The sequence below is a fragment of the Kogia breviceps genome, chromosome 16 (genome assembly GCF_026419965.1).
Source record: "Kogia breviceps isolate mKogBre1 chromosome 16, mKogBre1 haplotype 1, whole genome shotgun sequence".
Taxonomy (NCBI): domain Eukaryota; kingdom Metazoa; phylum Chordata; class Mammalia; order Artiodactyla; family Physeteridae; genus Kogia; species Kogia breviceps.
Window position 1 is genome coordinate 25504254 of NC_081325.1, and position 21723 is coordinate 25525976.

At 41.9% G+C, this 21723-nt stretch overlaps 1 protein-coding gene across 2 annotated transcripts in view; it reads left to right on the forward strand.

Annotated features, from left to right (window-relative positions):
- Window positions 1–21723, forward strand: part of VWA8 (von Willebrand factor A domain containing 8) — a 345450-nt gene that overhangs the window by 290419 nt on the left and 33308 nt on the right. For both annotated transcript variants that reach the window (XM_059041719.2, XM_067016182.1), the window contains 3 exons: window positions 1757–1865; window positions 5084–5240; window positions 11158–11266. In XM_059041719.2, coding sequence (XP_058897702.1) covers window positions 1757–1865; window positions 5084–5240; window positions 11158–11266 — 375 coding nt within the window. The remainder of the gene's footprint in view (window positions 1–1756; window positions 1866–5083; window positions 5241–11157; window positions 11267–21723) is intronic.

Here is a 21723-nt window from a genome sequence, read left to right on the forward strand (position 1 = left end):
AGGCAAGCTTGTCCTTGTGCTGTGCTGTCTGTTGAGATACCCGCTGGCTACATGTAATTTAAACTTAAATTTTAGTTAATTAAATAAAACTTAAAAAAAGCACATCTCGAGTACTCAATAGCCACATTGGGCTAAAAGCTACCATGTTAGACATCTCAGGTATATATATTTCTATCAACACAGAAAATTTTCTTGGTTAGCGCTGGTCTAGAATTCTCATAGTATACATATTTTAATTTACTGATTATCTCTTACACTGCCTCTAGAAAGGCTGGAAAGTGGTGGCAAGTTTGGGGGACAGTATTTTAAATGCTTATTTGTACTCTAAATGTTGCTAGCTATTCTGCATAGTTTAATTTTTAAAAAGAAGAAAAAAATTATTTTCACCCATTTTTTCGAGCATGTTGAATGTGTGGAATTCATATCAATTGTCATGTCCTGGCTGCGAAATTTTAAAGTATGCTGAAGTTATGGCAAAAACTCTGTTAATGATGCCAAAGCTAAGGGTAGAAAGACCTGGTTAATTAAAATCTCTTTATGACGTCATAACATGTGAAATGAACTAGTCCGGACATAAGACAATGGAAGTTAGGTTGAATGCATTCTTAATAGCCATTTTATTTGCAAAGGCCTTAAATTATCTACCTATCTTCGTATACATCCAGAATGAAAAGTCCACTTACTAACAAAGATTGGGTCAGCTCTCAAGACTGACCTGGCATCATGCTACAGGTCTATTTGCAGCCTCTCCTGCTCCACTGTAAGCAATTTGAGGGCAGTGACCTATCCTGCATGGCTTTTGTTGGCTCCATGGTAGTTCAAATGAAGTCTTGCCAATACATTTCCCGTTAAGTGTTATTTGAACAAATAAATAAATGTTTGATCTGGTCTGCCTTGAAAATCATTATATTTGAGAGCAGGCTTAGAGGGTACCTGGATGCGGCTGCTTCGAGGTCTTTTCATGGTGGAGTAATATCTACTGAGCTGACTGCTAGGATGGAATTCCTGAGTGGTTATCAGTCCTTCTGGTGAATCTGTGCCGAATTAAATTAGGGACCAATGAATGAGCCACAGGCTCTCTAAGAGGAAAGCTAGTGCTGCTTATTCTGTTTGATTTGCAGGAGTAGTAAATCCAGTTTCAAAATCGAGATGAACTAGGAGAGCTATAAATACCATAATAAAATTAGAGTGGGTCCAGGAAATAAATAAGCAGTTTTCAGTGTCTGTGTGTATAACATATATCACTGAAGCACACAAAGATACATTTTCTGCTTTTCTTTTCCACGTATTTCATATAAAGTGACATTTCTCTGAGGAGTGGGATTTCTTGGAAAATTAAATAGGTAAATGTATATCTGCTGTGACTCGGCTGGACCAGCTGGGCAGTGATCCTTTTAAACTTGAGAGCTGTCTCAGTCAGTCTCTGGTGAGATCCCTTTCCCCTGCTTCTGGTGGGTCTTGTTCTTTATGTAAATGCTCAAGGCAATACTCTGCGCCAGAAGAATTCTGAAGCTGTAACCCAGTCCAGCACCTTTTCTTTAAAGAATATTTTTTAAAATTAAATTTGTCTCCTTCCCAACTAAATGGATGTAAAATCCCGTGAAACTTTTGCCAGACACTAACAGCATCTGTTGTGGCCTGTGGCCTGAGGTTACGCAATACCTTAAGGACTTAGGGGGAAACAATTCTTCCTTCTGTCCTGCAGCTCCTGGTGCTGGTCACGGAGAATGATAATGTCTTACTTCTTCATTTTTAGATAACAGTCCACAGAGAGAGCGGTGAAGACGTGAGTTCCCCCAAACACGGCAAGGAGGACCCAGACAACATGCCGCATGTGGGCGGCAATACTTGGGCTGGCGGCACAGGTTCGTAGCGCGGCATTCTCCTGGGTCAGGCTTCCAGAGACTTCGCAAGCCCAGGGGGACATCACAGCGGCCCCAAGAAGGCTCAGGAATCAGCCTGCCTTCTCTGTGTCTCCCGTTAGTCGGCTGGAGTGTGCCTTTGCCCTCTGTCCCAGCATGACACCAAGACACGGAAAAACCCTGGCACTTGGAGTCCCGCAGACTCTGCTATCCAGAACGGAGGACCTTTCTGGTCCTCCCAGGGTTGCTTCATCCATAAAAGGGGCATAATATTAACTGCCTCACAAGCTTGTGATGAGGATTCAGTGAGATTATGATTGTAAAGCGCTGAGCTCAAGACCTGGCGTGAAGAATGTATTCATTCAATGTGTTAATCCCCTCTTTGAAATTCCATGCCCTTGGGAATCGTGCCAGAAATCGACAGTAAATTCTTTCTTGACCAGCTGACTTTGAAAAGCAATGGTCCTGGTCCTCTACATCTCAGAAGTGAGCATGTTGAGGATGCAGGGTTGGGAGATAAGAGGGGGCGTTGTGGTCTGAACCGATGACTGGGGTCCACTCCTTCCTCTTGGCTGCCCGACGAGAGCATTGTTCCCACAGCGGCTGCCTTCCTCTTTCCTCTGCGGCAGCTGGGGCAGACACATCTGCAGAGCCGCAGGAATAGGGCCAGACTGTGTGCGCACTGTCTGATCTTATCACGGCCGTGAGCGGTGCTGGCATGAGCTCTGTTCTTCGCCTTCCCTGAGGTTGGTCTGTGCCTCTTGGCCTTGACAGCCTCGGGAGGAAATGGGTTTCTGTGTTCGGACAATGTGCTATCAAGTCGGCCTGTGGACTCGTTGCCTGCTCTGTTTATTCATCAAGCATCAGCTTGAAAGAAAGGATATTTTGAGAAATGTCCTTTGATCTGGAAGTTAGTGTCAAGCCAGCAAGATTTAATCCATGTGGAATGCATTGTGGGACGAGCTGGCCAGATGCAGGTTTCCCCGCAGCGGGCTCCTCTGGAGCGGACGTTCTCGCTTGTTATTCAGCTTGTGTCTACTAGCTCACATATCTGTCCAGGCTGCAGACCCTGCTTTTGCTTTCCCCAGCCTTTATTTTTCAATTTATCAAGGCTCTTTTGCTGCAATTTTTTTTTTCTCTTTGTCACTCTCTTCCCTCAGAATTCTCTATATTGAACTGAGCTCTGACCCAACAACTCATTTGATTCCTTCTTCGTCATCAGAACCCGTCCATTGCCTCTCTCCCCTTTATCTTAACAGATTTAGGATGTTCAAGGTTAACTTCAAGATTATACCTTGAAGTCTGGACTATCTGGCAAGCATTTTCATTTAAGAAGTTCAAATTAAAGGCTCTTGGAAGTGGAGGACGTGAAGAAATCTGTCCTCACGCCCTCTCCAACCCCGTATGACTTTGCCAAGGGACCGTGCCTTCCCATGCTGTCTGTCACTCACCCCAGCCTCTGAACGTTTGCGGGTCCTTTCCTCGTTTCACCAAAAACAATGTCACCTCAGCGCCCTTGAACTTTTGAGCTCTAATTCATGACCCACCCATACCTCCAGGAGGAAGGGAGTCAGGTCCCAGAAACCTGACTCTATCTCATCATCATTGTCCAATGACCAGTCCCCTCCGCCCACAGGCCGTCCACAAGTGACAGCCAGGAATCACACACATCCAAGACGGAATTTTCCACCAGCAATTTCTAAATAAAAATGAAATAAGATGTGCTGGAATCAAACGATAAATATACTATAATTAATAGGCTGTTCTCATGGTATTTCCCAAAAGGAAATGACCTACCTGGACTTTGATAAGGGAAGCAGAGTATGCTGAGTTCTTGCTTTTAACTTATTACACCACTTAAGGCTTCAAGGGAGAAAAGATAACTGTAGCATAATTTAACCAAAGCCTAAAAGCTTTCAAAGTGTCCACTTTATGAAACTTAGGAATGACCTCATTCTATGTGACTGCTAGTTGTGTAAATAATAGTAAGAGCAGTCACTCATAGAGCTCTTATTTTGTGCCATACACTGTTCTGAGCACTTTAGCCTCGTGACGATCCCATGAAGTAAATGATATTAGTATCCCCATTTTACAGGCGATGAGACTGAGCTACAGAAAAGTTAAGGAACTTCCGTCAAGGACACATGACTAGTGCATTGGAACCAGGATTCAAACTCAGACAGTCTGACTTAACTATAGAATACTGTACTATATAATACTAGTATACTGTACTAATCTATACTATACTATGATATAATATTCAATATTATGCTGCCCCTCCAATATTGGATTCTCTTCTAAGTTCCCAAGTTATTTGTGAATGAACAAAAGAAACTGATTACTAGTATTTTAATCATTATAAAGCAGGGGTAATAAACTGGTAGCCCAGGGCCCAAATATGTAGCCAGTCTAGCCAATATATGTATTTGGCGGAGGGTCAATGCAGTGTTTTATTACCTACCTAATCTTCTAGGCATTTAATTTTACAGTAAAAGTTATACAATATTACATAATGCACATTTTCAAGCATGTAAACTTGGGTTTGTATTTAAAAACTGTCCTGAAGCTGGCAATGTTTATCTGTTGTGTATTATTCTAAGCTAAAAGTCAAAGTTAGTATAATAATTGGCTTCTAATCTTGGCTCACCCACTGATATGAGGTCATGAGTAGGTGACTTAACCTCTCTGTGCATTATTTTTGTCATTTGCAAAACAGAGGAAACAGGATCGAGAGCCTGGTCGTCTTTCTTTTATTTTAAGGAAAAAGGAGGTTACGTGTGAGGGAAGAGGAGCGTCGTTCATTGAATTAACAAATATATACTAAGTATTTATGATATTCAAGCCTCTTATAGGTACAGAGCTACACAGATATGTAAAACATAATCCCATTCACACTATAGGTGACAAGAAAAGAAACATAAATTTTCAAGAGTAACAAATAGTGCATAGGAGTCTTGATCCCTGTGAGGTAGAGTCAGCAGGTGAGGGGTCATGGAATTTGGACTGAGCCTTGAAATCTGCGTGGGATTGGCTGGATGGAGAAGAAGAAAGCATCTTTGATAGGGGGATGCCCTTGTGTTTCCAGAAGAAAGTCATTTGAATATTTAATTACTAGTTAAGTACAATTAATATACTGCACAGGACCGCCTTAAAGCCAGATCTGACTTCTGTTTTGTGATCTGGATCAGACTAATCACCTGGACTTCCTGGTTTCCTCCCAGGGGGAAGAGACACTGCAGGTCTGGGCGGCAAAGGAGGTCCTTACCGTCTGGATGCAGGCCACGCAGTGTACCAGGTCTCTAAGGCTGAGAAAGATGCAGTTCCTGAGGAGGTGAAGAGAGCTGCGAGAGAGATGGGCCAGAGGGCGTTTCAACAGAGGTGAGTGGACCCCACTGCACCCGGAGCAGTGTCGGTCCCTGTGGTGAAATGTCAGTGGACCCTGAAGTAGACCCAAATTTGTGTGATCCGATTCCTCATGCAGCAACTTGGACCCACAAACTGAAATCCATAGCTAACCCCCTCCCAGTGGAGACGGCCGAGTGAACATAATCTCCCACCCTTTCTACTCAGGCCCTTTTAAATGTATTAATTACATATGGTCGTATAGAGGAAGGACTTGAGCACGTTAGAAAGTAAAACCAAAGATTCTTCTCTTTGGAAAAACTAAAGATCACATCATTCCATCCACATCTGTTGCCAGGCAACATAGGGAATTCAGATGATGCTACATGATGGTCCCTTCCTGCCCTCAGGAGTCTTGTAGATTTACGTGGAGACGGGACCAGTAGTGTACACACACACGCTCACACGCACACACCCCCTGGTTAAGTGCTGAAGTCCCGTGGTACGGCAGTGCAGAGAAGGGTAAGGTCCGTGGGCTGATGTGAGGCGACGCCTGAGCTCAGCCAGGATTTGGACATATTCCAGGAAGGGAAAACTAAGGGACCAGAGGCGCCAGGGTAGGATGAGAAGAGCGGCCACGGCAGAGAGCGCCAGCTCCCCTGTGCAGAATAAAGGGTACCAGCTGGGGGCGGTGGGGAGTGAGGTTGACTGTGGAGGCCCCTGTCAGTGTGTGGAGGCCTTGAAATCCAGGCCAACCAGCCTGTAGCTTTCACATGTTCTGGAACCATCCGGAGCCACTTGGATTGGAACCATCTAAAAAATGAGAAGAATCCGCATGATGCTTTCACTAGACATCCACATGTGTTCATCAGCTAAAAGTGAAAAATACCCAAGGAAGAGCAAGATCTCCTTCAGGAGTGAGGGCATAGACAGTGGTCTGGGAGGCAGATTTATACTGCTGTGCTCAGCGAAAGCAGCTGGGTGCAGTTCAGGAAAAGCTTGCTCCAGGGTATGTGAGTTCCAAAATTCCTCCCACGCAGGACATCTGGTTTTACATTACGTGCTGTGCTTACACATCCTGCAAGTAAACAGTCCAGAACAATGGGGACACAAAAATGCAGGTCCCTCCTGCCACACCCCCAGGAAAGCCTGCAAGGCTTAGGACCCTCATGTACTCAGCAGGTAGAGAAGACAAGAGTGTCCCTCGCAGCCCTTCTGCCGGCTTCCCTGGAGGCCTCAAACAATTAATTTATCCTCACTGGGTGTCAGTTTGTTCTTCTGATGGTGACTCCCCTCTCCCTTCCTCTCAGAGAGGTTATGAAGACAAATCACTATGTTAGGAATGAAAGCAGTTTAAACTTCTCAAAAAAGGATGGGAGGAATCCTATAATACAAGGTCTTGTTAGAATTAAACTATGGCTCTACATTTCATATAAACAATAAATATTTATTTAGGAAAAGAACCAAATAATTAGATACACATCATCATCTCCTCCCCAAATGATGAGTTCCTATTGTTTCCACGCTGAAAACCTTACAAGTCCTGTCTCAATTTTTGTGTAAGCAGACAAATGGATAGAGGAGTTCACAGGGAGAAAGAAGGACCTGTAAGTAGTGCTTGGGTAGAAGTACACAAGCCCTTCTCTGATTTCCATGATAAGGGTGAGGAATCTGGTTGTATTATGGACCATTGTGCCACAAGGGAAAGAAAGTAAGGAGCATCTGTAATAATAAGGCAACTAAATTTAGTGGCTATAAGGGAGGAAAGAGAAAAAGTGGAGAAGGGAATGAGAAAACCAGACACCTCTACTAAGCGCTGCAAAAAAGAATCTAAGTCCGCGTGAAAGAATACTGGAAGGTGGTTGAAATACAGAGGAGATGGGCAAAAGGGGATGAGAAAGGAGAAGATGAAATAAAAGCACATGGAGACCCTGAGAAAGACAGAAAACACACAGAAAAATGTTGCTTTCTACTTTCGTGTAGTAATAGTCCTATTTGATGGGTATTCAATTTAACACTGCTAAAGATTTTTCTTAAACTTTTTTATTATGAAACTTTTTAAACATAAACAAAAGTAGAGAGTAATGTATAATGAACCCTGTGGACCTGTTCCCTCAACCTCAGGAAAAAAAATCCGATTCCATTCCTAGTCCCCACCTCTGGGTTATTTTGAAGCTAATTCAAGATTTTCTATCTTTTCATCGTAAATATTTCAGCGTGTGTCTCTGAAATATTTTACTTAAAAAAATAAAAATACAAAACTATTATCATGTCTTTAAAAAGTAATCATTCTTCACTGTCATCCAATAGTTTTGGATGCTTTAGTTTTAATGCTATTTTGCAATTTTAGGTATATGCAGAAATGAGGTCAAGTCCCTGCATTTGTGCTTTTATAGCACCCTGTAGCTTTTCTCCATAGCTCTTAACACTCTTTCCCATAGTGTTATTATTTGTGTGGATAGCTTATTTCTTCTCTACTGACTTCAAGTTCGTTGAGGGCGGGATATTTTGCCCTCTAGTATATCCCCAGTACCTACGCCCAGAACCTGGTACCTAGCAAGCACACACATATTTGTGGAATGAATAATAGACACGTGCATACAAGTAATGGTATCACCCTTTCATACTTAATTCAGAGACTGGCTAAAACCGGACTGACAGCCAGACCTATCCATCAGCCTAGAGGTCTACCATATTGCCTCCAAGAGCCTAATTCTACTGATGGGTTCTTGATATTATCAACGTAATATTTACTTAGCATTCATTTGTATCTGGATTTCAGCTAGATACTGGTTCCTACATATCAAGAATTGCTTAACTCAGGAAGAGTAACAGGTGGACAAGTGTAAGACATGTATAAAGCAGAACAGAAGTAGTAAACCAATAAAACAAGAATGAAATAAATGGCGAGGTACTTAAACGCTTGGAAAAGCGTTTAAGGTGGACACCAACCGTGGAAATTGTACCCACTACCATTTGCAAAACGAATCAGCCCTACACACTAGATTTCAACTTGTGTTTGTTTTCCTCATAATTGATCCAAATATGACCTATACGAAAAAGTAAAATGAGAACCAAAATTCCCAGACTCTTACGTAACAATAAATATACCTTTAAGAATATACTGTGCCAGCAAAGTGCAGTCTTACTAGAATGTGAAGCAGCTGTGCCCTGAAGTTTCGATCAGGGTTAAAGCAGCAGAAAGCCCTATTTTCAGCTAGCTTTGTGGGTTTCCGAGTATTCGGGCTGGGAGTCTTGTCTCAAACAGAGGCTAAAATGTCCCATTTTCTTTCACTGCTCTCTGCTTCGGTCTTCACCTTTCAGAACGTTATCAGCTTTGAACACCTTGTAGGTGATTTTTGTGAAAGCTGACACAGCTTGGAATATGATTTCCAGATCTCTTCATAATTAGACCAGCATGTGGTGTGTTTTGGATGCAACACAATCGTGCCAGAGGTATCCCCATAGCTGGAGTCAATTCTGATCTCTCCACAATGACCAGTCTGCCTGAGGTGACTTACTAACTGCCTGGCACCTTCCTTGATGTGTGCGTGCGTGTGTGCGCGTGTGCATGTGCGCGCGCGTGTGTGTGCGTGCGCGTCTGCGTGCATGTGTGTGTGCGTCTGCGTGTGTGTGCGTGCGCGTCTGCGTCTGCGTGTGTGTGTGCGTGCGTGCGCGTGTGTGTGTGTGTGCGCGCGCGTGTGGCAGTGTCATTGTGCCCAGCTCCTGTCAGGCTTGATACTTGAGACATACCTCAATCTAATGAAAATTTATAGAGAGGTTTAAGAGATTGCCAAAACTAAACATAAGAGGCATTGTTAGGAGGTCAAGTCCTATACACATATTCCTTTTCGTCCTTCAGAGCAGAGAGTAAATTAGATTTAGAAGGGCACCTTGACATGTCACCTCAGGAAACGACCATTCAGATATTATTTACCTTTCAGGTATTTACCTTTGGATAGTCAGTGTTTTCAGAAGTGCTATCCAACAGCATTTATTGAATGCCACTGGGTGCCAGGGTTTGTGCTGGTACTGGAGATTCTAAGAAAAAATAAGACATGTTCCTTACCCCAGAGGATTAGAAGAGAAAAAATGAGAGTACATCACATGTAGTAAAGGTATTTTTCATTAAATTTTTGGCTCAGGTATACACACACGTGTGTGTACATGCATTTTTGTTTACTGGATCTCAATATAAAGCTTATTTCCTACTGTGGAAAATAAAGTTTGAAAAACACTATGATAGGGCAAAATAGACATATGTATTATTTAAAGCAACGAAGTGTATAGGTTCCATAGCAGATAACTGTGGAAGATATGTGAAAGAGAATGATCATGAAGGGATTGAGCCAGACTTCATAGGACGTGAACTTTGAGCCGGGTCTTGACACCTGAGGTGGCATTAGCTAAGCCAGCCAGGTGGTAGGGCAGGAATTGCATATCTGCCCTCATGGTGGTCTAAGCCTAACATTATGTGATTCTAATAAGCCTTTAGTGCTCTGCTCTGTGATGGATGGATTCTTCCCAGCGCTTGGCCAGATAGGGAGGAATAGAGACCATTCATCCTCATTGAGCATTTAGGGGTTCTGTTCCAGCCCAAGGCAATAAAACTATACTCCTGATAAGAGTTTCAGCTCTACATCTAGGATCCATACCTCCAACATTGTGTACATGCACACACACATGCACACACACACACACACACACGCACACATGCACACACACACCAGCTTAGAACACCGTGTTGTGGTTAGGCTTTTGAGATATGCATTCATCATTCCCTGTCCTAGTATTAGTACCCTTTACATTTATAGAAATTTGTAGAAATGTGTATTATGGATAAAACACTGTAAAACCTTCTACTTATAATTAGTTTAAGATGCTGCATTTTAAATAATTGAGTCTTATTTGTATTTCAGTCAATCACATCAATTTATTTTGAGCATCTATTATGCTAGGGATCATGGTAGGCAGCATGCAGATAAAGATGAGAAAGACTAAAGGAGCAAAGAGTCCAGTTGGCGAGACAGGAAGCAGACAACTATAGCACAGGTAGCAATGCTCTGACAGAGAAAAGCATGAAGTGATTCGAGAGCACAGAAGACAAATCTGAAGATCCGAGCAGGCTTCCTGGAGGAGGTGACCATTGATATGAGCCTTGAAGAGTTTGTGGAAGTTAGTAGGCAAAGAAGCAGGGAAAGGCACTCTGGGTGGGAGAGAAGCCCATGCAGGGGTTCAGGGACAAGGGCACACAGTGGGTTGAGGAAACTGCGAGTGGGCTGGCAGGGCTGCAGCAGAAGCAAAGAATGAAAAATGGTAAAAAGGAGCACCGTCCTGGGACGACAGAATTTCAATGCCACAATAATATTAAAACACAATTATCCTATTAAAAGTACACAGCCAATTTCAGAAAACTCCCATATTTTACACAGCAACACATTTATTTACATTCTCTGGGCCTGAACTCTTATCATGATCAACCAAATATATGTCCTTGGTCTTAAAAAGCAACCCATGGGATCTCTCTAGGAATCTGCCACATGAACTGACCATCTGGCAGCATCACGACACGTGTTTGGGATACAGCAGCGGTGTGCTACAGAGCTGAGTCATACTGGCTCACATGAGCCAACTGCACGTTTCTTTCTAACTCAATGCTCAGCGGCCTCACTATTGATAGCTTAACATCAACCACCACAGAAATCAACAAACACTACAAATCAGGGCTTCTTTTTCCTCTGCAGGGCGACTTAACCATTTCCTAGGGCATCACTGCACACACATTCCTCTCTTTTGAAACATTAGCTGGAGACATCACTTCTTGCTTTTTTTCCTCAAAGGCCTCCTGAGTTACCGAGGAGTTTGCTACAGTTCTTAGCAGTAGATGAATGGAAGTAAAAGATGCACAGGTACAGGCTTTCAGCTGTTGTCTTTTTTTGCCCTCTGATTTTAGGCTTAAGGAGATCCAAATGAGCGAATATGATGCTGCAACCTATGAAAGGTTTTCAGGGGCTGTTCGACGGCAGGTGCACTCCCTCCGAATTATCCTGGATAATTTACAGGTAATCAACATGTACGGGCCAAGAAAATAAACTGGGCCCCAAACTAGACCCACCCTGAAACTATTGGAGAAAGTTATCTGAACCCTAATCAGCCAGTCCAAAAGAATTAGTCCATGCCAAAATGTTTGCATAAAACTGTGGGTCACTCCATGGCTTTCTTAGTTCAGTTTGTCGGGTAAAAATATTTGACCTCACCTTTCCTCCTATCCAGGAAGCAGTAATTTAACCAGTGACCCTAAAAGGCATCAGACTTCCTGATTCTCCTCATCTAGATCTATGAGTGTCCCATCTCTACGAGAAATCCACAGATAGAATTCTCTCCCTACAGATCGTTTTGTTGTGAATGACTCTCCCAGGCAATGACAGGAACATTCTGGATCATCCAAGCTGTGCATTCCCTGTGCACCCTGACCCCTCCTCCCCTGGTCTCCACACTGCCAGCCTCTTTGCAGTTTCATAGGCTAGTCGTCTCAGACCTAGTTCATGTTGCTATTGCCCCTAAAAATATTAAGATGCTTCAATATTTCTTTTATTTTTAATATTAAGTTGTTTTTGCATTTGATTTATAAGATAAACACCTCATGCCAGAGTCTGTAAAAAGCTTGTCTGTATTATCTGTGATAACAGAGACTAGTAAGACATTTAGCATTATTAATAAGATTTCAGAGGATAAATTTAAGTGAACAAACTGCTTTCGAATCCATTAGAAGCATAAGATGCTTCCAATATTTCTTAAGCAAAGATTTGTTATTTGGAGATTTTACACTTAAGATTGTGTTCTGACCAATTTGCACAGATAATTAAGGAAAGGCTAAGTATTCTGAAAAATCACAAATTATGTAAGATTGTTTTGCCTGAAGAGAGAGAGAAGCCACATTTCAGGGGAGAAGGGGCAGGGTTAGGGGCCAGGCTGTGGTGTGCTTCTCCGTTCTACTCTGGAATCTTCTGTCCTTTCCTTTGAAGTCCATGGCCTTCAGTTATGCCCTTTCCCTTTTTGGTTCTTTTGGGGGGAAGTTTTATTATTTTTTGCTAGTTATTGGAGGTAAGAAGTTTTCATTATGCACTTTTAATCTACCATTTCAACCTCAAACTCTGAGAAAGCCTCATGTCTAAATAGATCTAAACTACATCAGGAGATTAGGCAAAGTTACATCACTTCCAAAGGAAAAGGAAGGAGAAAGGTCTTTATAATGATTAACTAGATGCCCAATTTCAAAATCTAGGGAGTGTAAGACTTAAGTGGTTTGCTTTAAAAAAATCCATATACAGTTATTTAAGATGAAACAGCATAAGATTTTATATAAATTATGTGAACAACATAACATTGAATGATTGGATTTTCTTCCATAGTCACTCACTTAAAAAGTACTCATTTCCCTGAACGCTGAGGGCAACTTCTGGGTGAGCTCTGAGCTCCAGGGCAAGACAGTAGGCAAATAAGACCCAAAATGAGTGGCTCACAGGAGATGGGTAATGGGAGGTATGGTGCTGGTACTAAGACTGAAGAGTGAGTATAGTACCGTCATTCGTTCATTTCTTACGTTCTTGATGGGATAGAAAAATAAAATGCAGGGCTTCCCTGGTGGCACAGTGGTTAAGAATCTGCCTGCCAATGCAGGGGACACGGGTTTGAGCCCTGGTCCGGGAAGATTCCCACATGCCGCGGAGCAACTAAGCCCGTGCACCATAACTACTGAAGCCTGTGCGCCTAGAGCCCGTGCTCCACAACAAGAGAAGCCACCGCAATGAGAAGCCCGCTCAGCGCAACGAAGAGTAGCCCTCGCTCGCCACAACTAGAGAGAGCCCGCACGCGGCAACAAAGACCCGAAGCAGCCATAAATAAATAAATAAATAAATAAATTTTAAAAAGAAAAGAAAAAGAAAATGCAGTTGCTGCCCTCAAAGAAGGAACTTAAAGAAGACAAGCAAACAGTTTCCTAAGTTCTGTAGAGAAGTATGTGCATGATTCTATGGGATGAATGAGAAAAGGCTTCACCGAGGATGCAATGCTTGAGTTCACTCTTAAAAGATGCTGAGGAATTTTCCAGGTGGTTGAGGAGTGAGGGCATTCCAGACACAGGACACAGCCCATACAAGTGCACAGAGGCATGAGAGAGCACAGTGAGTTCAGAGAATAGCACGTTATGCAGTGTGACTGAGAAGACCGCGTACGTGGTGGGGGACAGATGGCAAGGGAGACGGCTGGTACAGTTGTAACGGCCAGATCGTGATCTGGCCCTGGATGCCGTGCGAACTTGCACACAATTGGGTTTGATCCGGTGGACAAACAGGCCACTGGAGGATTCACATTACTAGGAAGAGATACAAGAATACATTTTTAATTGAAGGAATCAAAATCCTCATCTGGTATTAGTTAATATCTTGACTGATATTCATTGGGCACCGTGCTATAGTTACTTTAACAAACATCAATGCATTTAATCCTCACATCAACCCTTTAAGATAAATGATATTATGTTTACAAGATCAGCCAAAGGAAGAAAAGTCAGGCCCAGTGCTGTGACTTCTTAAAGTAGGACACCAGTTAAGCCTGGGTTAGGATTAGGGTTAACATTAAGTAATGACTTTTCTGTGAAACACCACAGCAAAGAGACCAGTATCAGAAAACCATGTTTAGTTTTGCTTCCAGCTTGCAAAGAGAGAAATCCAAGAAAATTGTGAAGGACTCAAAGAAAGGCAGCAGATAAGACTAAATAAAAGGAAAAGATTTTTTTTTTGGCACCAAAAAAAAAAAATTGTAAAAGTATTAAGGTTAATAACTTTCTAAATACCCTCAAATAGAGTAAATAATTGTCTCAGGGAAGTTTTCATTCTCTTCTCCCCTGGAAATCTGAAAAAGAGAAAACAGACTTAAATAATGGCAAGGAAGAGCTTTAAGATATAAGAAAGGGAATCGAAGTAATTTAATCCTTAAATGAGTACCTAAGATGGATATAGAACTTCCATCTCTAGAAATCTTTACGAATAACACCAGCATTTTAATAACAGCAAGCATTTATTGAGCAATTACTATGTGCCGGTTATTCTACTAGGTGCCTTATGGTATCAGCAGCAGCATCAAGATCTCTTCCATCATCGTCAACACCAACATCATCATCATCCTTAGTGGCTAATAATGCCCGCTCTGGAGCCAGACAGCCTGGGTTCTGTAAAATGGGAAAAACAGATAAAAGGCAGTTATTAAGATTAACTAGGATGATTTGTCTTGTAGGAGCAGATATCAATGGTACCGTAACAGGCTCAAGGGCAGTCAGAGCAGAGACAGCATTGTGGGACCCCTGCCATGCCCTCCAGTTTCCTTCTTTTATTTTTTCTTCTTCCTTAAAAGAAAAATGAGATTTATTTGTGATTTTTTTAAAAAAAAATTAAGATGATACACATAACCCCCTTAAAACAGTGCCTAGCATATAGCATTCTCTACAGAAGAATTAGCTTCATCATTTCCTTCATTGCACTTGCTAATATTCATCAACCTGGACTGCAGGCCAGGCACCCAGTCAAGTGCTTTACATTCATTGTGCTATTTAGTCCTTACAATAACCAGTCAGTATTATTTTCTACATTCGATAGATAAAGAGACTGAGCCACATAAATTATCTCAATTCTCACAATCGTATGAAATACAGAGATTTTGTTCCCACTTTATAGTGAGGGAACTGAAGATTAGGAAGATGAGGTAGCTTGTCCTGAGTCCCTGTGGCTAGCGAAGCAGCTGTCTGAGCCCAAAGCCCAGGTCCCTATGATCTCTTAAGCCTGTTATCTTCTTCCAACTCTACAACTCTGTGACAAGTATAACTTTCACATATACTCTTAAAACACTTTGCATCGTTATCCAAATGCCAGCACAGGATCCTCATCTGGTATTAGTTAATGTCTTGATTGGTATTCATTGGGCAGCAAGCTATAGTTACTTTTACAAACATCATTGCATTTAATCTTCACATCAACCCTTTAATATAAATGATGTTTTATTTACAAGATCAGCCAAAGGAAGAAAAGTCAGACCCACTGCTGTGACTTCTTATCCTCAATTTGGAAAGATAAGTGCCAGTTGCAAACAGCGAAGTGCCAGTTGCAAACAGCCGCTGGCCAAGGATAGACAGGACCTCGTGTGGAATATGAATCTTTAGATTGCAACGAAAACAGGAAGGCCTGGACTTGGTCACCTTTTGGCCATCTCCTGCCAGTCCTGTGTGGTTCTGATTGACTAATAACATCCAGCTGTCTTGCACAATGGGTGTTTCTCAGTGATCAGCACAAAGTCGGGCCAGGAATTAGCAAATCATCATTCGGGGTGACTTTAAAAGCACAGCCTCAAGCCCATGCATTGAGAGGCTGGGCTGAGATCTGAGGAAAGGGAACATCTTGCTGCCCATGTCAATGCTGCTTCCGCATGTGCCTCTGTTGCATCACGGATCACTCTTCTCAATTAAGACAGCTGTCATCAGTGACCTTCCTTTGCTTCTTGACTGGATTCTTCATGGGATATCATAGAGTCCCAGTGATTGGACCTTTTATGAATCAGTAGCAAGAGTTTTCTCATTAGAATAGTAGGGTCTATAATAACTTCAATTATACTCGGTTCAGAATCTGAATCTCTGATTCCAGCTTTCCCTAACAATAGAAAATATCCATTTCTACAAAAAGCCACTGATTTTAATCATATCTTCTCTCCAGTGTTTTCTCTAATCTACAATTAGTAATTTCATTCTCAGGCTAAACTAAATTAGCCTTTCTCTGATTGCTTTGCTTAGCATAGCTCCATGAACCAACAATTATGTTCCTTTCTTTTTCTTTAGTGGTTCAAAATGAGCTTGTGTTCAGATAAATGGTGTTTGTGAACACTGATGTGTGATGTGCACGGTGCTTGGCACTGAAGACACAAAGATTAATAAGATATTGTCTCTGTACTCACAAAGGTATTAACTTCAAGAGGTGGGGAAGACAGGCACCTGCACAGATCATTTCTGTTTAATATGTAAGCGTCTAGGTAGAGGAATGAACAGTATGCAGTGGATGTCCAGAGGAAAGGGATTCTAGGATAGATTTTGAAGGAAAGAATCCATGACCTGAGTCTTGAAGGACACACGAATATTAACCAGACAAAGAAGGGTGAAAACAATGCCCAGCAGAGGGCACAGCACAAACAAAGGCCTGACACTGTGGTCTCATGTGTGAGCTGAGGTCCGGCCAAGGGCAGGATACTACTCACTGTGAGATGCAAAAAGCTTTGAGGCTGGGAGGCAGGTTGGTGCCAGGTAAGGAACTTTATTCTTTTTTCTTTCTTTTTTTTTTTTTTTGTGGTACGCGGGCCTCTCCCGTTGCGGAGCACAGGCTCCAGACGCACAGGCTCAGCGGCCATGGCTCATGGGCCCAGCTGCTCTGCGGCATGTGGGATCCTCCCGGACCGGGGCACGAACCCACGTCCCCTGCATCGGCAGGCGGACTCTCAACCACTGTGCCACCAGGGAAGCCCAGGAACTTTATTCTGAGCCCCTACTTTGCTGTATGTAAAGAATGGAAAGCATTTCCCCATTTGCTTTGTTTAATCTATAGTAACTGTGTTTCACCCAGTGGACATTTACTGAATATCTATTTTGCCTAAGAGTTCTTGCCTTCAACAGCTAACCTTCTAGTGAAGAAGACATGTTTAGTTGTAAGAGACGACACAATATGGTAGATGGCACAGAATAATTTTTAACAAAGCGCTATGGTTATGTAGACAGATGTACAAGCAACTTCTAGGCTGGGCAGTTAGGGAAAGACTCACAGAGGAAATGTCGTTTGAGCTGGACCAAGAAGGATGAGTATGGTTGCAATGGGCAACTCTTCTAAGGATGTGGATGGAAAGATGGTCTTGACCAGAGCTTCTCAAACCTTCTGTGGAGAGGGGCCAGGTTTTTTTTCCAACTTATCACAGACGAATTTTTCTTATTTTAACCTTTTTCTTTTAAGGTCAGTCCTTCAAACACATTGTTAATTGGGAAAATAGTGCCTTCATGTTTGTGTTTCTCTAACATTCAAGTAACAAATTTAGTGGCTCCTAAGGAAGCTTATTTCTATAGTAGCTCAGTTGATTGTTCCCAGTAACTCCTTACAAAGACTACCTTGTTCTTCAACTCTCTTTTCCTTTTAATGGACTAATACTTTTATAAAATAAAATAGAAATGAATTACTGGAAAGAAAATGATATAAAAAATAACATACGAAATACAAGCCCATATTATTTAATATTAGATTCAACAAACATAAAATTACTTTGTCAAATTGCAGTATAAGTTTCTAAATGATTACTGTCAACTTCTGTGACCTGTTTCATCACAGACCAGTAACAAGTGTTCACACACCAAAGGCAGTCTGGGTAGCTCTGGCCAAGACAGAAGAAACCTATGAGCAGGGGACAAAGACTGCAAAGAATACAAGGCTGTTTAGAGAATGGCAAACAGTCCAATGTGACTAGAGTTCAGAGTTTGGGGATGGGCTTGTGGGCAGGGAGTAGTAGGGGAGAAAACTAGAGAGAAAGTGAATCCATGCTGACTGTCTTTTGTCATCAGGAAGGAGCATGGATGTGACTGAGAAAGGGAGTGGTGTGGTTTTATCTTCTTTAAGAAGTTCCATAATCATGGAGTTATTAAGTCTTAGAGGAGAGAGAGGTAGAAGAAGCCAGGAAATCATATCATAACATTACTTCAGTCATTCAGGTAAGAAGTGATAGGAACCCAAACCTGGGTAATTGAAGTGAAAATGGAAAGGATGGGACAGTTGGGAAGTATGACCAGAAGACATGGAACATGTCTTCACCCCATGGAACATGGGGTGAAGGGGATGCTGAGGTTTTCAAGCCCTAGGGGACAGAAATAAGGAACACAGGAAGAGGAGAGGCTTGTGGAGAAAGCAGATGTTTGGTTTGGCAGTTATTATGTTTTCTCACTACTGGGACACCTATGGAAAAATGTCAAGCAAGCATGGTATTTGAAGATTTTAAGATATGACTCGAGTTCAAGAGCAAGGTTAGGACTAGATAGGCTTACATATCTGTATAGATATGTCTGTATTTTTATGGTCATCTGTGTAGAGAAATGGCCCAAACCAAGAGGGAAGATGTGTTGATGAAGGTGAGGGTATAGAGCAAAGAGGGGGAAGGGTGAAGATGGGCCTGTCAAGGAACATCTGCATTTCTGGGGAGAGGAGTAAAATGCTAGTTACTCTTTCTTAGCACACGAATGGCTCGTCACTTAGCACGTGGCATCAGTGGCCATGAGAGGACAGCGTCAGCCGAGCGCAGCCTGCAAGTACAGTCCTGACTTCCAGGCTGCGTGAACAAAGGCATCAAACGCAATCTTTGCCAGGTAACCATTAAAAGGTTTAAAATACTGAAAAGCTGTAAACAGTACAAAACCCATATGACAGAAGTTGGAGAAGAATGCTAGGGACATACAAGAAGCTTTGAAGAGTTTTTGTGAAATTTAATGCAGTGTGACCCCTATGAATAATAGTACCAAAGACAGTTCAAACTTCCTAAGAAATAGCATTCCTAGCAAGTAAGTACAGGAGACCACAAGTCACATTAACATCTCTTGCTTGGAGAGGCAGGGAGTAGAAGGGAGAACCCTAGAGCTGGTGAGAAGCAGAACACTTGACCTCCATGTTGTCACTGCCAAGCAGCAGCATTTGAAAGCAGAAGCTCTGAGGGGCAGTGGAGGGGTGGAGAGGTCTAGACTTTATGCAGTGGCATAAAGCAACAAGCTGGAAAGGTAGTAACTCTGGGAAAGGGGCCAGACCAGCCTCAACTTATACTTGGCTTGAAGACCAGATCAAACAAATGCCAAATGGCCCCATTGCAATGGCTTTTCCAAACAAAATAAGAAATGATGTGGAGGTGAAGTTCTCATGCTGTGACTGTCCCTAGTTCCAACTCCTTCCCTGCAGAGCTCTCGAGCTAGTAGTATAGCTTTGCTTCAACTACTAACACCAGTCTAAAATCTTCAAGGAGAATTCTAATAATAACAAAGTGGAGAATCCATCCAGTCTGTTGCTGAACACTTTTGAACAGCCATCCTATCATCCAAGAATGAGGACACAAAATAATTAAATAAGATGAGCTTAAATAAGATGAAATAATTCTTCAGTGAGGCAGAATAATAGAAATTCAAGATGTAGAAGAAGAAGATGCTGATAGGCTAGAATATTTTCTTCAGAAAACATCACATTTTTAGAAAACATCTGCTTTGTATTCTCAAAATTCAAAGAAACCTGAAGTATGTGAAATAAGGAAAGACTAGAAGAAAACTACAAGTGCAATGCCAAAGCTGAAATCTACATTAAAAGTAGGAAGAACAGACTCAATCCAGTCTTAAGGACTAATCTGAATGGAAAACTTGAATTGTTATTCCATACTGAAGAGGTAAAAACTATGAGAAAGCTGGTCAACAAAAACAGAGTGGAGAGCTAACACATAGAGCCATGAGCCATACCAACAAGTAGAACAGTACTTGGCCCATGGTAAGTGCTCAGTAAATATATGCTGAACCAACGATATTCCCGAAGAGGCCACCATAAAGCACACATAAACAATAATTCAAGTAATAGTAAAAGAAAACTGTGCTGAGCCAAAGACAGGCTTAAGTCAATGGATCAAAAGACCTTTACTGAGTACCAGGCAAAGTTAATGAGAAGAGATAAGCACCTCGCCATAGCCTCATGGAATTTTAACATTTCAAAAACAGAGAAAATAAGAATGTAAAAAAAAGAAAAAGAAAAAGAAAATATCCTAAAAGCATACCGGCAGACAAAAACTAAGCTATTGTCCAAGAAAGAAGAATTCATCTTACATTAATTGTGCCTGAAACATTGAACACCAGAGATCGTGAAACAACATCTGCAGGATCTGGAGGGAGAAAAGTTGTGACCCAAGAATTCTCTACTCAGCCGAAGTACAAAGGTGACAGAAAGACATTTTCAGATATTCAGAGACTTAAAATATATGTCACTTAAGTATCCTTTTGAAAATAATTTGGAAGTAAATATGTATACGCACATGTGCACACACACATCTATACATACATATGTGTAAATATTCCAGCCAGTTAAAAGAGGAATCAAATTCCTTAAGAATGGGAAACCTGTGGTATAAAAGGCCCAGCAATGAGAATTGGGAGCAGTTAAACACAGAAGCATATCTAAATAATTGTGGTAAATATGTTTAAAAGAAAACTCAAATATCAAGAATAATGTTTTTAAAGATAAACAATATAAAAACAGCAAATTTAAAAATAATAAACAGTGCCTAAATTCCCATATTGTCTCAAAAATTAAACAAAAATCAGAGGGTGATATCAAGAAACAGAAGGTTTGTAGTGAGGTGGATGGACCTGGAGTCTGTCATACAGAGTGAAGTAAGTCAGAAAGAGAAAAACAAATACCTTACGCTAACACATATATATGGAATCTAAGAAGAAAAAAAAAGGTCATGAAGAACCTAGGGGCAGGACGGGAATAAAGACACAGAGCTAGGGCTTCCCTGGTGGCGCAGTGGTTGAGAATCTGCCTGCCGGTGCAGGAGACACGGGTTCGTGCCCTGGTCCGGGAAGATCCCACATGCCGCGGAGCAACTAAGCCCGTGAGCCATGGCCGCTAGGCCTGCGCGTCCGGAGCCTGTGCTCCGCAACGGGAGAGGCCACAACAGTGAGAGGCCCACATACCGCAAAAAAAAAAAAAGACACAGAGCTACTAGAGAATGGACTTGAGGAAACGGGGAGGGGGAAGGGTAAGCTGGGACGAAGTGAGAGAGTGGCATGGACATATATACACTACCAGTAAAATAGATAACTAGTGGGAAGCAGCCACATGGCACAGGGAGATCAGCTCGGTGCTTTGTGACCACCTAGAGGGGTGGGATAGGGAGGGTGGGAAGGAGGGAGATGCAAGAGGGAAGAGATATGGGAACATATGTATATGTATAACTGATCCACTTTGTTATAAAGCAGAAACTAACACACCATTGTAAAGCAATTATACTGCAATAAAGATGTTAAAAAAATAATAAATAAATAAATAAATATTTAAAAAACAAGCAAACAAAAAGAAACAGAAGGAAGCAAAAAGTGGGATAATGCATATTACATATGAGAGCAACAAATACTATTTCATTCCTGAAGATGATTAGAGAAATTGAAGTTAAGCCAGGCTTTTTATTCAATGCTATGTATTGCTGAAGTAATGCCAGCAACATTAAGACATTTTTTTAAAATAAATTTATTTTATTTTATTTATTTATTTTTGGCTGCGTTGGGTCTTCGTTGCTGCGCGCGGGCTTTCCCCAGTTGTGGCGAGCAGGGGCTACTCTTCGTTGCAGTGTGTGGGCTTCTCGTTGAGGTGGCTTCTCTTGTTGCAGAGCACGGGCTTTAGATCGCAGGCTCAGTAGTTGTGGCTCACAG